Raw genomic sequence first — 11,769 nt, forward strand, 5'->3', positions numbered from 1 at the left:
CAGTCAACAGTACGCGGTTTGACCACGCTGATGAACAGTAACACGGTTTGACTCGGATGAACAGTAACGCGGTTTGGTTGAAAATAATCCAGTGTGATGAATGTACCGTACGCGAGATTTTTCGTCCACTGATATGTTGCCACGTCACCATCAACAGTACATAAGAATTTTAGCCCAACAAGATCGTGACATCTCATCAGTCAATGCCACATCATCGGTCAATGCCACGTCATCGATCCGTCTATGTGAACAGTGTCGTGAACAGTAATGTAGACAGTACCGTACACGTGAATAGTATCGTACATATGAATAGTGCCATTTTTCCTTTTATACTCCTCCTAAGGTTTTCGACCGTCCTGAGTTCAAAAGTGATGTCCGTTCTGCCGTCTGATCTCTCCTTTATTGTGAAATGACTATAATGCCCCTAAAATACATAAAATACTTAATTAACATAAAACACATGTAATTAAATCACAAGAAAGTTAAATACATAAAAGTAAGGGTTGGTAGTAAAACTTGAAATGTAAAATGACGGTTTTATCCTTTATAAATATGCATTTTCTAACACTCAACAATTTCCCTGCGAATAGCATTGTTTGTTTGTACTGGAAAATATTTATTCAAAAATTTTGTTACCATTTGTTCCCATGATGTAATGCTATTAGCAGGCAATGTATTGAGCCATGAACAAGCTTTATCCTTTAAAGAAAATGTGAATAATCTGAGTTTAACATCATCATCGGAAAGATTCTCATATTTAAAAGTTTGACAAACAGTATGAAAATCATTCAAATGATTATATGGGTCCTCATTTTCTAGGCCATAGAATGTTGGGAGATAATTTACCACACTAGATTTTAACTCAAAACTCCTAGCAGCTATATTTGGGTATCTTATGCATGATGTGCTCAAATTAGCTAAGGGACTAAAGTAGTCCTTAAATGGCCTTTCCTGTAGTGCTTGTTGTTATTGCAAATCCATTTAACTTTTATCTTTAATTACCACGTGTTTGTGTGTGCGAAGTATTTTTTCTAGTTCAAGGTTTATAGGTTCAAGATTAGGTAATAATGACCTACGACTATGCATGCAAAGAATACAAAAAAAATAGGAACAAAACAAATAAAAATAAAGAAGAAAGAGAAATTACAGTACTAACCTTCTCACGCTGTTATAACATTTCTATAAAAACACAATAAAAAAATACGTGAAATAAATTAACTAAAAGTAAATTAATAAGATAAACGAAAAATTACAAAGAAAAATAACTTAAAAATTAAATTACAGAATTTTAAAGAACAGAAAAAATAATTCTTACCTCTAAATGCAGATTTACTTTTTTTTTATCTTTTTTTAAATAAGAAAAAAATTACAAGAAAATAACTAAAAGAAATTATTTACAAAAATTAATTCTACAAATTAAAATAACTTACCTCCCCGGCAACAACTTCAAAAACTTGTTGTGTAAATTTTATTGAACTCGCAAGTGCACGAATCTATTATAGAATAGATCAATGGTGACGAGTGCGATCCCACGAGGAGGTGAATTTTAATTATATGTAGAATTAATTTTGTATGAAGGTAGTTGGATTTGTGGTGAAAGTGATTTAGACTATCTTAGAATTTAAATTGGAATGACGTAATTAAATTAAAGTGGAAACTATTATAATTGAAGTAATTGGGTATCTAGATCCATATGAACATGCACCATGGGCTAAATATTCCTTATTAGTGCTAATTAAATCATGAGGGGGGAATCCACACCTCATGAACCACACTTTAATCAATATGGTGCTAAGGGCTTATCGTGCCAAATAATAATAACCTTGTACTAAGGAGCCGGTGAAACCAGGGCGATATCTAGACAAGATTATTATTATTTGTCGACGAAAAGTCAAAATATGCACAAAAATTAGAGGAAAAGAGAAAATAAATTTACCAAGTAAAGCCCATGAAACATGTTAAGACTTCACCTTTAACCCAAACTTGAAAGAAAATTAGCTACTCATAATTGAACTAGGGGTAAAATAGAAATTTATTAAAATACATAGAAAATACAAGATGAAGAAGGAATTACAGAAAATGAGGCTAAAAAATGAATTCAGAGATGCCAAATTAAGGGGGAGAGACCCCATTTTTATAGATACATTGAGTAAATCATGGCCATCAGATTAAAAATAGTTTGGACGCTCAGGATTGCACCACGTCATCAGTCAACAGTAACACGGTTTAACGACTCGGTTTGAACAGTGACACGGTTTGATGACTCGGTTTGAACAGTCAACCGGCTTGAACAATGACGCGGTTTGGTTGAAAATAATCCTGTGTATATGCATGTACCGTACGCGCGATTTTTGGTCCACTAACATGTTGTCCCGTCACCGATCAACAGTGCATAAGAATTTTCTCCAATGGAATCGTGACACCTCATCTGTCAATGCCACATCATCGGTCAATGCCACGTCATCATTCCGTATGTGTGAACAGTATCATGAACAGTAACATGGACAGTACCGTACATGTGAACAATGTCATTTTTACTTTTATACTCGTCCTAAGGCTTTTGACTGTCCTGAGTTCAAAAGTGATGTCCGTTTTGCCGTCTGAGCTCTCGTTATTGTGAAATGACCATGATGCCCCTAAAATACATAAAATACTTAATTAAAATAAAACACATATAATTAAATCACAAGAAGCTTAAATACATAAAAGTAAGGATGTTAGTAAGACTTGAAATGTAAAATGATGATTTTCTCCTTTATAAATATACATTTTCTAACACTGAACACCTATTTCAACCTATTGTTTTGAAATGTTTCACGTGCGAAGGACGGACCTTGGCCTAGTGATAAAGCTAAGGAACTACATGTAAGTTATCTTCTTTTTTTTTTTAATTTCAAAAGTTTGTGTTATTATCATTATTGGATATGCTATATTATTTAATTATTATGTTCATATTTTGATAACGCACAAATGGTATCAAAGATGAATGAATTAAATGAGTCATTTGAAGAGGTCCCATTGAGAAAACAATGGGATGTATATCTTAATATAACAGGAGATGTTAAGCATGGTCTTAGTCTTGGAGGCCTCAAAACTGAAGATGTATATGGATCCACTTCAAGCTAACCATGCAACAAAGAGATATGTATACAACGTGAGGAGGTTTTGTTGAGTACTTCATAAGTGGTGCAAGAGCAACTGACTATTATACAGAAAAAAGTGGAAGAGTTAGAAGCAAAGCAATCTCATTCTCAACTTGTTGTGGATTCCTCTTTAATGGTATAATGTTCTTTTCAATCTCAATTTTTTAAATTTATTTATATAATTCATTATCACTTAATTATTTTAAATTTTCATATAATTTTTCTTTACAAGATCCAACTAGAAAATTGAATGCAAATGACAATTGTGGTGCAAATTCTAAAAACAGTGGTGGTGCAAATTCTGATGATGATGGTGGTAACTGATTTAGATGACAATGGTGGTGCTGATTCAGGGGACGATGGTGATATAAATTTAGATGATGGTGGTTATGGTGATTCAGAAGATGATGCTAATGCTGATTCAGATGGTTTTGATGATATTTGATATTTATATGATTTATGGTATTTGAAAATAATATAATAATGCTTTATTTTTTTATTATGAAATGTTTTTGGACAATATGAATGTTGAAAATTTTGATTGAATTGTTTAGGGAAGTTCATTCATTTTAATAATAATGTTAATTGAATAAAATCTATTTTCAATAGTCATATGTTCTTAAAAATTGTATTGTCGTTCTAATTGCATGTGGCAATTAATAAAATAAATTTCAACTGCATAGATTATTTTCAATTGTCTATCCCTGGTAAAAGCAGAGAATTTCCAACAAAGATTGTCATTGAAAATATTACTTTTCTAACTATGAATACATTATCTATAATGGAACAACTCAATTGAAAATATTACTTACTTCTACTAATATGCAGTATTTTCGATTCCAAAAATCAATTATAGCAACGTGTATTTCCAACTATAGTTTAGTTTTTTTGGCTATTTTTGCCCTCAAAATTAATGTATTTCCAATGGTTATATTTAATCGAAATTGCTATTAGAAAAGCTACCGCAAAAGTCAATTGAAAATAGTATTTTTGATGACTCAAAGTGATCATAAAAATTATTTATTAGTTGTGTGTCCATATTATTTCTAATACGCATTTATCCTTTTTCCATGGCCTCAAAAAAAGCATATTTATGGTGGTCGGTTGGGAAAAAAAGTATTTCTACCCAAGGTATTTCACTTGTTTTGACAGTATTCAACAACCACAAAAAGTAGTTTTTCTTGTAGTATTACCAAACACTTAATTGATTCTTTTCATAATTGAAATACAGTTAATAACAATTATTTTAAAAACTACAGTATTACCAAATTAGCTCATAAGAAGAACCCAAGCGTTTAGATCTCATAAAGATAAGAGAAATCATCGTTGATACTTGTTTATTGTATTTGTGTTTGGCACATATTAATTTAATTGTTTTGCTGCAGTAGCTAATTATGTTCTTCATCTTTTTGTAGTAATTCTATATAGAGGCAGCTAGCAGTTTGGTATGGCAAGAAGACACAATAAATAAGTCAAGTGGTATTTCGCTAAATATTCATTAGGACGTATATATACAATAAAGTGACGGTTCTATAGTAATAGGGAGTCTGAACATAGTATAAGTATACATCGACTATGTTGCATATATTAACATGCACTCTTAGTGAATTATATAAACTCTAAGAATGACCGAATGGATGTAAGAATTTAAACTCCAAACCAGTTAAAAATCACCTTGTAGTCTACTTTTCCATAGTTTTATTTTTCTTGTTATTTTTCTTGTTACAAGTTACAACTGTTTATATGACTAGTAAAAATAGAGTGTTATGTTTTTTTATTTCCTTAAATATATAATATTAGGAGAATTTATTTGGGAAACATTTAACTTTATTTTAACTGGATTTATCTTAATTAGTTTATTATTTTAATTGGGACAGCTCCCTTGTACCCCCTTCCAAAAACATGGCAAATGGTAAGGTCGTAGCTATCTTTTCATCTCTGTAAGTTGCTTGTTGAATTATATTCAACCTATCTTCCCTTTCCCCTTAGTTAAATATGAATGATGATATAGCTTTTGTAATTAAATTTTAACCGTATAATGTTATACATGTATATGTGATAAAAGATTAATAAGAGTTGAGTACAACACTAAATTTCAAGTCCTCACCTAATTGTGACCTGTAATTTTACCCCTTAACAGTTGTAGGAATGGATGACTTCGCTTGTTAGAACAATTTTTAACTCAGGAATCAAGCTAGATCAGGAATACATATCCTTTTGCTATTTCACCAATAAAAAAATGATTTTTCTATTTATTGATATATGATTTATTTCGACAGAAAGGAAAAAAATCAACCTGAAAAGCTCACAAAAATACCTAAATAAAACATAAAAATATAAACTAAACTTCTAATTAACTTTAATTTGACTAGCTATATAGAAATCAAAATCCACAGCTTATATAATAATCCACATCGATAAACCGTTGAGCTTCTAACGTTATGGCCAACGCCAATGATCTGTAAAAAAGTGACTGCGCAAAAGCACTAAAAGTATTTCAGGCATAGATATTAGAATTAGCAATAACAAGAATTTACTTATGAAGATGATCAAAATACTAAACTTACTTTATTAGTCCTGATATCTCCGTCATTATGAATTTAAGTGAATCGACATTCCCTGCCTTGACCATATCTACATATTCGCCTGGTACAACAGAAACAATGAATTTCTAACTCAAATTCTCAATGAAAACATTATATAAATTCAATAAATTCTATTTATTTATTTACTTTTCTTTATTATTTGATAAACATACCTTTAGCTGGATCGTATCCATGGTCAAAATTGCCATGTTCTAATAGCTTATCGACAACAGCTATCCCATCGAATCCTGCCGTGGAAGCAATTGAGTAAACAGGCATCTACAGTTACATGCTAAAATTTTTGCAAACGATTTTTTTTTTTTAACGAAAAAGATAAAAGCTGAAAACATTATACGGTTGTAAAAGCTGAAAACCAAGCTTTTGATCAGATTTTGCAACTTGCACTTTGTCCAATTCCTTTGAGGAATGTAGAAGTGCCACCCCTCCACCTTCAATTTTATCATATTGCAAGCACTATGATTCATCAATTAATCCAACAAGATAAGAGCCAAAAAAAAAAAATGTAAAGATATAAAAAAGGCTCTAATAATTACCAGGTACTGTTCCACTGTCCGTTGCAGCCTTGGCATCTTCTAGGGCGTTTTGAACTCTTTTATAGTTTTTATCCACTTCCGCTTTACTAGCTCCACAAATCTTTAAAAAAAAAAGGAATAAAAACTCATCCAAATATCTTTTCAATAAGGTGTTGAGCATCCAAAATAAATGTATAATTCCAACCAAACCTTAAAAACAGCTAGATTTCGAGAAAGCTTTGCAAGTCTCTCTCTTGCAAACTTTACTTCACAATCATCTTTGCTCTCATTAATTTTAGATTTCAACTGTAGCAACGATCATAAGACCATGTTAAATTGTTAATAAACATAATGGAGAACCTAATGCATTGTTGAATAATATGTATAAAGAAAAGAAACCACAACTAACCTCTTCACATCTCTCTTTGATCTTTGCCTGGCTGCCAAACCCACCAAGGATAGCTGTCTCATTATGTGATGCTCTAACCTGTAACGATGGAAAGGGCTAAGTACATATTTTCAACAAAAGCTACCCATGACATAGTATATAATACAAAGCTTTTGTTTGGCATTATGGAACAGTGGTTTTAAAATCGAACAGAAAAAAGCTCAGATTTTTCAAATTTATTGGAGTTGGGTAAACATAATTTTTCAAATTTCACAGTTTGTTGAATAATTCACATATCTAATTTAGTGTGAATTGCTTGAAAATGTTTCATAACCGTACATCTTTAAATGATAGGTGTATAGATTTACCAAATATTTTAACAATTTTGCTTAAGTTTGGACAACAATACTAAACAGAGCCGAGCCGAATACAAAACACAACAACACACACACACACACACACATATATGAATCTTACCTCTTTGCTTGAGCCAAGCATTTGTGGTAAAAAATTCACACGGTCTTCAGTTAAAACCTAAAATGAAAAGTCAGAAACAAACTGATTTCTCTGTTGTATCACCGAATGAACATGTACCTTGCCTCCTGTGAGAATGGCAATGTCTTGCATGATTGCCGCTGTAGTATCTTGGCTTGTGAGTGGTTTGATAATGCAGACCTTCATTCAATTCAAAAACCAATCTTCACACACACACACGCACACATATATATATATATGTATGTATATGTATATTGTTGAAGTGTGAGCTTCGAAAATGATTTCCAGAAGATCAGCTATCATGTCGGTTTGAGGCTGTAATAATACACGACATGTCAACTGAAAATCATGCAAGCCCGTATGACAAATTTGTTTTGTCAGCTACATCCAAATAATTAAAGCATGCGCACATCACGTGCTTCTACCTATTCTATACGGTGTTAATAGCTGTCGTTTTGGGCTTATTGTGGTCAAGAGGCCAGCACGTGTCCTCAAGTTTGTTATTTTCAGTCATTCAAGTGGGAAAATTCTCGGTTTTGTTTGCTGGCTGACAACGGATCTTTCTAGAGATCCTTAAGCTTGTATATATGGTCTTAAGGGAAGCGAAATCAGCGTGTTAAATGCTGGTTACTTCGTCTTTAAACTTGTATCTTGTTCTCGGTGATTGAATAAAAGCTGCCGCTCTCTTCTTCAGTGGATGTAGGCCATCTCCAGGCCGAACCACTATAATTTGAGGCTCTTGTTTTGCTTGTTTCTGATTTGTTTTTGTTTGAGCGTGTTTAATTGCTGTTTCTATAACAAATATCAGAGTGTTCAGTGAGGTTTTGGGGATTCTTGGTTGGTTGATTTCCAATCGAGATTCAACATATATATATCTCTATGTATATGAACAATACTTATTACCTTGCTTCCAACATAATTCCAATCTAGCATAAGAGATCCCGCCTCTTCTTGATCAACATTCCGGGCAATAATTACTAAAGGTCGTCTAGTCTATAAAATAAAAATGGAAAAAGAAGAAAAGGCAGAAGCAAACAATCAACTGACCAAGTTGTTAATAAAAAAACATTAAACTTGTATACGATTTGTATATACAGACCCTCTTACATAGCTAGTTGATGCAATTGCTCGACAAATGTCCTCATTTGAGATTTCACCCTTATATATTAATATGAATGGATTTTTCAACACCTGAAAAAAAAAAATGAAACAATTACTTATTGTCTTAATAACACAATAATCTAATTGATTACTAGTGTATCAAAGTTTAGGGATTTATATATATTGCAATGCTTACACATGTTTCCGTCTTCTTATTGGTGATGAAGTATGGGGATATAAGACCCCAATCTAGCTTCATTCTTTTAACAAACAAAGGGGAAATGATTGAAACCCTCTCTTGTTCAATTTAAAAAGTAATCGACACTACTAGAAAAATGGTCTTTACTAACACTTGTCTTGTGACACTTTATTAAAAAGTATCAGTAATTATATATATATTTGGGTCATTTTTGTGTTTAATAGATAAGTATCACAAATTACTGATTTTATGGTGTCAGTAGATTAAACATAAGACGTTATTGACACTAAAGTATTAGTAATTGAAAAAAAAATCAATTTTTGTTGTCATTACTACTCGAACCCAAGGCATGAAAACCATGACTTTTAATGTCAAGCAACAAACCATCAAGCCAAACAAATTGTTTATTATTTGATTAAAATATTATATTAAATTAATATATAAAAACAACAATATAAAAGCAAAAAGAAACCTTAACATCAACATAAACCTAAAATCTCTAACTTGTAATTTTAGGGTTAGCCGCCTCATCTCTTAACCATCTCTTTCTTCTTCATACATCTAGAAAATCTCTCATTCGACTCTCAAATGCAAGATGCCATATGAAACCCTAACACCATTGCTCAAATTCTAAGACTCATACCATACGAAACCCTAATAAGCTACATCGTGTTATAGAATATCCACTATGTTGCTACGCCAAAAGCTCCGAAAACTCTCTTTAGATCTCCACCTTTTGCTCTAATGACCACCGTGCGCGAGTGTACACATCTCATCGCACTTCAGTTTCTGAATTTCTTGGCAGGTAAACTTTCATCTTATTCCATTAATTCAATCTTCGACTGCCATAAATCTAACAAATTAAAAGGATTACGGTTATATCATTTAAATTCACCGACTTGGCAACTCGTTCTTTCTTTCTAATCTTTTCTCTATTGGAAATTTGTTGCATTGTTCACTCCTCGTTAGAGAGAGAAAGAGGAGAGGGAGGGGTTGTGATTGTGGTTGTAGTTGTGGCTTTGGGAACTGTAAGTTGCGAACTGTTGGGGATCATCTCATCTAATAAGAGAAAGAGGAAAATTTTAAAAAATTTAAAATAATGGATGAGGTGACTACAGTTGGAGATGCAACGTTGTTGAGGAGTGGTCAAGCAACGTCGTTCTTGGATTCTCCTCCATCATTGCTGTGGCTATTCTTCCCTAAAAACCTCCCTCTGATCTTTACTTTTCTCGCCTTTGCTCTTGCTTAGTTCCTCAAGATCTTCATCTCGTCCATTTAATTGTCTCCATTTTTATTGTAATTTTTTCCAGCATTTCTCTTTATTTGATTGGTTACATATTGCAAATTTTGTTGACTTGATATTTTCTCTGCATAAAAAATTAAATTTTTTAATAAAAAATTAGATTGACCTTTTCATTAGGGGTTGGCGCTACAAAATGCCCTCTTTTTCATTGTGATTAATCTCTAATTCAAAGAATTATAGATGTATGATATAATAAATGTTAATTGAATAGAAATTTAGTGTAGGCTAATGTAATTAAGGAGTTGTTCTTTTGAAATAATAATATCTCAGTTATTTTTTTTGAAATAATAATATCTCAATTATTTTTTATGTTTATTCTATATGTTTTTGCTAGATGCTCAGGTATAAAGAAAAGAGATGGGATTCTAAAAGGATGCTTGATTTGGGTGGAATGCCTTGGTCGCATTTTGCTACTGTGTCGGCTCTAACAGTAGCTATTTGTATGGATGTGTGTGTGTGAGTGGGTGAGTGTATATATGATCATCAATTTCAATAAAACATGCATGATATATGATAATTTTTCAGCTTATTGAATAATTACTTCTTATTCTTGACTTCCTTTCTCTATTTTTTTTCCTTTTTCTTTTCAGAAAAATATACACATTATCGTAGATTCCTCTGCCATGTGCAGACTAAGACAGCCCAACACGAGGTTAAAGCATTAACTTGTGATTTTTATTTATGAATATAGTGATATTTTTGGTAAAAAGGTATTAAGATTAATGATATAAGGCCTTTGTTTGTAAAGTCTAGGTTTGTGAAACTCAAAGGGGGTGGAACTATATGAATTAAAGATTGCCTTAGAAAGATAAAGAATATGCAAAGCTTTAAGAGGTACATCTCTTAATTGCCTTGAACTCTATATTTCTTGTGAATATTCTAAATTAGTAGCTGCATCAATATAATACCTAAAATGTTTTATTATTTTAGTAGAGTATTTTGGAATGAGTTGACACTAATTGCATTATGCAAAAAGTGTGTAATTATCAAGAGTTAAATGTTTTACTCTCACACTTAGGCTTGGTGGCTAAAAGACATAATTGCAAGCCTTTTTTTGAAAAAAAAATACTATGTTGTATTAGATATTAAATTTTGTTATGAATTTGTTTTAGCTAGAAAATCATTGTTTTTTATATAATGAGAAATAAACACACTTTCTTGAAATTAGATGTTATATTGAAAACTTGAATGCTATAATTTGCTCTCTCACTCTCTCTTATTCATATATATAAGAAAATGAATTCATCATCACATTTTTTTTTTAAATTTATATCTATAGTTAAATATATTTTACCTTATTTCTAATCAAATGAGCTACAACATTCTTGTTCTCTAATTTTCCTTTAAGATAATTGAGTTTATATGTTCATAGCTTATGAATATTTTTACTTTCAAACAAAATATGTTTATTTCTATCAAGTTTTGTCTCTATATTGCTTGTTAATTTATTTTCCAACTGTTCGAATTTGGCAACCAATTTCTTTGCCTTTTTCTTTTATTTGTTTGCATATATGGTTAACATGTTTAAAGTGTTTCTTCTTCAACCTATATCCCTAACCCATCAAATTCATCGACTGAAGAAGTTGTCATTGAATGAAGAAGTTGTTCGTGATAATGCATGATTGCAGTACTTATGCTCATGGAGTGAAAAAATAATAATCCTTCTAAATTTAGCTTTTAGATTTGGTAAATTTAGCCCTTAAATTCAGCTACGAGTAGAATGAATTTGATTGGATAATTGTTGGTTATTTTTCTTATAAGCAATTACTACCAATGACAATGTGTAAGTATACACAACAAGTAATAAAGTGATAAGTATTCAAGATCGTCTCCACAGGGATTGATGTTACTCAAAGTGTTAAAGCAATCACAATAGTACAAATCAACTTAGAACCAAAGCAAACAAGTGTAAAGTGATTTCTAAAGTAATTGAGGATTGTGAAAGAATTAAATAAAATAATACCTTAACGAAATAAACTAGGTTAAATGTATTTGAGATTCAATTGAGATTATAGTAGTTGA

At 31.5% G+C, this 11,769-nt stretch overlaps 1 protein-coding gene across 1 annotated transcript; it reads right to left on the bottom strand.

Moving 5' to 3' along the window:
* Positions 1-5,526: 5,526 nt before the first annotated feature.
* Positions 5,527-8,504, bottom strand: LOC112097025 (chaperonin CPN60-1, mitochondrial-like). The gene is made up of 11 exons (XM_024181286.1): positions 8,442-8,504; positions 8,252-8,335; positions 8,048-8,137; positions 7,127-7,183; positions 6,671-6,748; positions 6,472-6,567; positions 6,283-6,382; positions 6,103-6,177; positions 5,902-5,976; positions 5,711-5,789; positions 5,527-5,629 (listed from the first exon to the last, which is right to left on the bottom strand). Exons 1-11 carry the CDS (start codon positions 8,502-8,504, stop codon positions 5,527-5,529), a joined length of 900 nt encoding a protein of 299 aa, XP_024037054.1.
* Positions 8,505-11,769: the final 3,265 nt, after the last annotated feature.

Source organism: Citrus clementina, unplaced genomic scaffold, assembly GCF_000493195.1.
Source record: "Citrus clementina cultivar Clemenules unplaced genomic scaffold, Citrus_clementina_v1.0 scaffold_7, whole genome shotgun sequence".
In the NCBI taxonomy this organism is placed as follows: Eukaryota; Viridiplantae; Streptophyta; class Magnoliopsida; order Sapindales; family Rutaceae; genus Citrus; species Citrus x clementina.

Coding starts and splice junctions, on each gene's coding strand:
- LOC112097025 (XM_024181286.1), bottom strand. CDS start 8,504: ATGAAGCTAGATTGGGGTCTTATATCCCCATACTTCATCACCAATAAG. Junction 8,336..8,441: donor ATAAGAAGACGGAAACATGT/GTAAGCATTGCA, acceptor TTTTTTTTTCAG/GTGTTGAAAAATCCATTCAT. Junction 5,630..5,710: donor GAGATATCAGGACTAATAAA/GTAAGTTTAGTA, acceptor AAATACTTTTAG/TGCTTTTGCGCAGTCACTTT.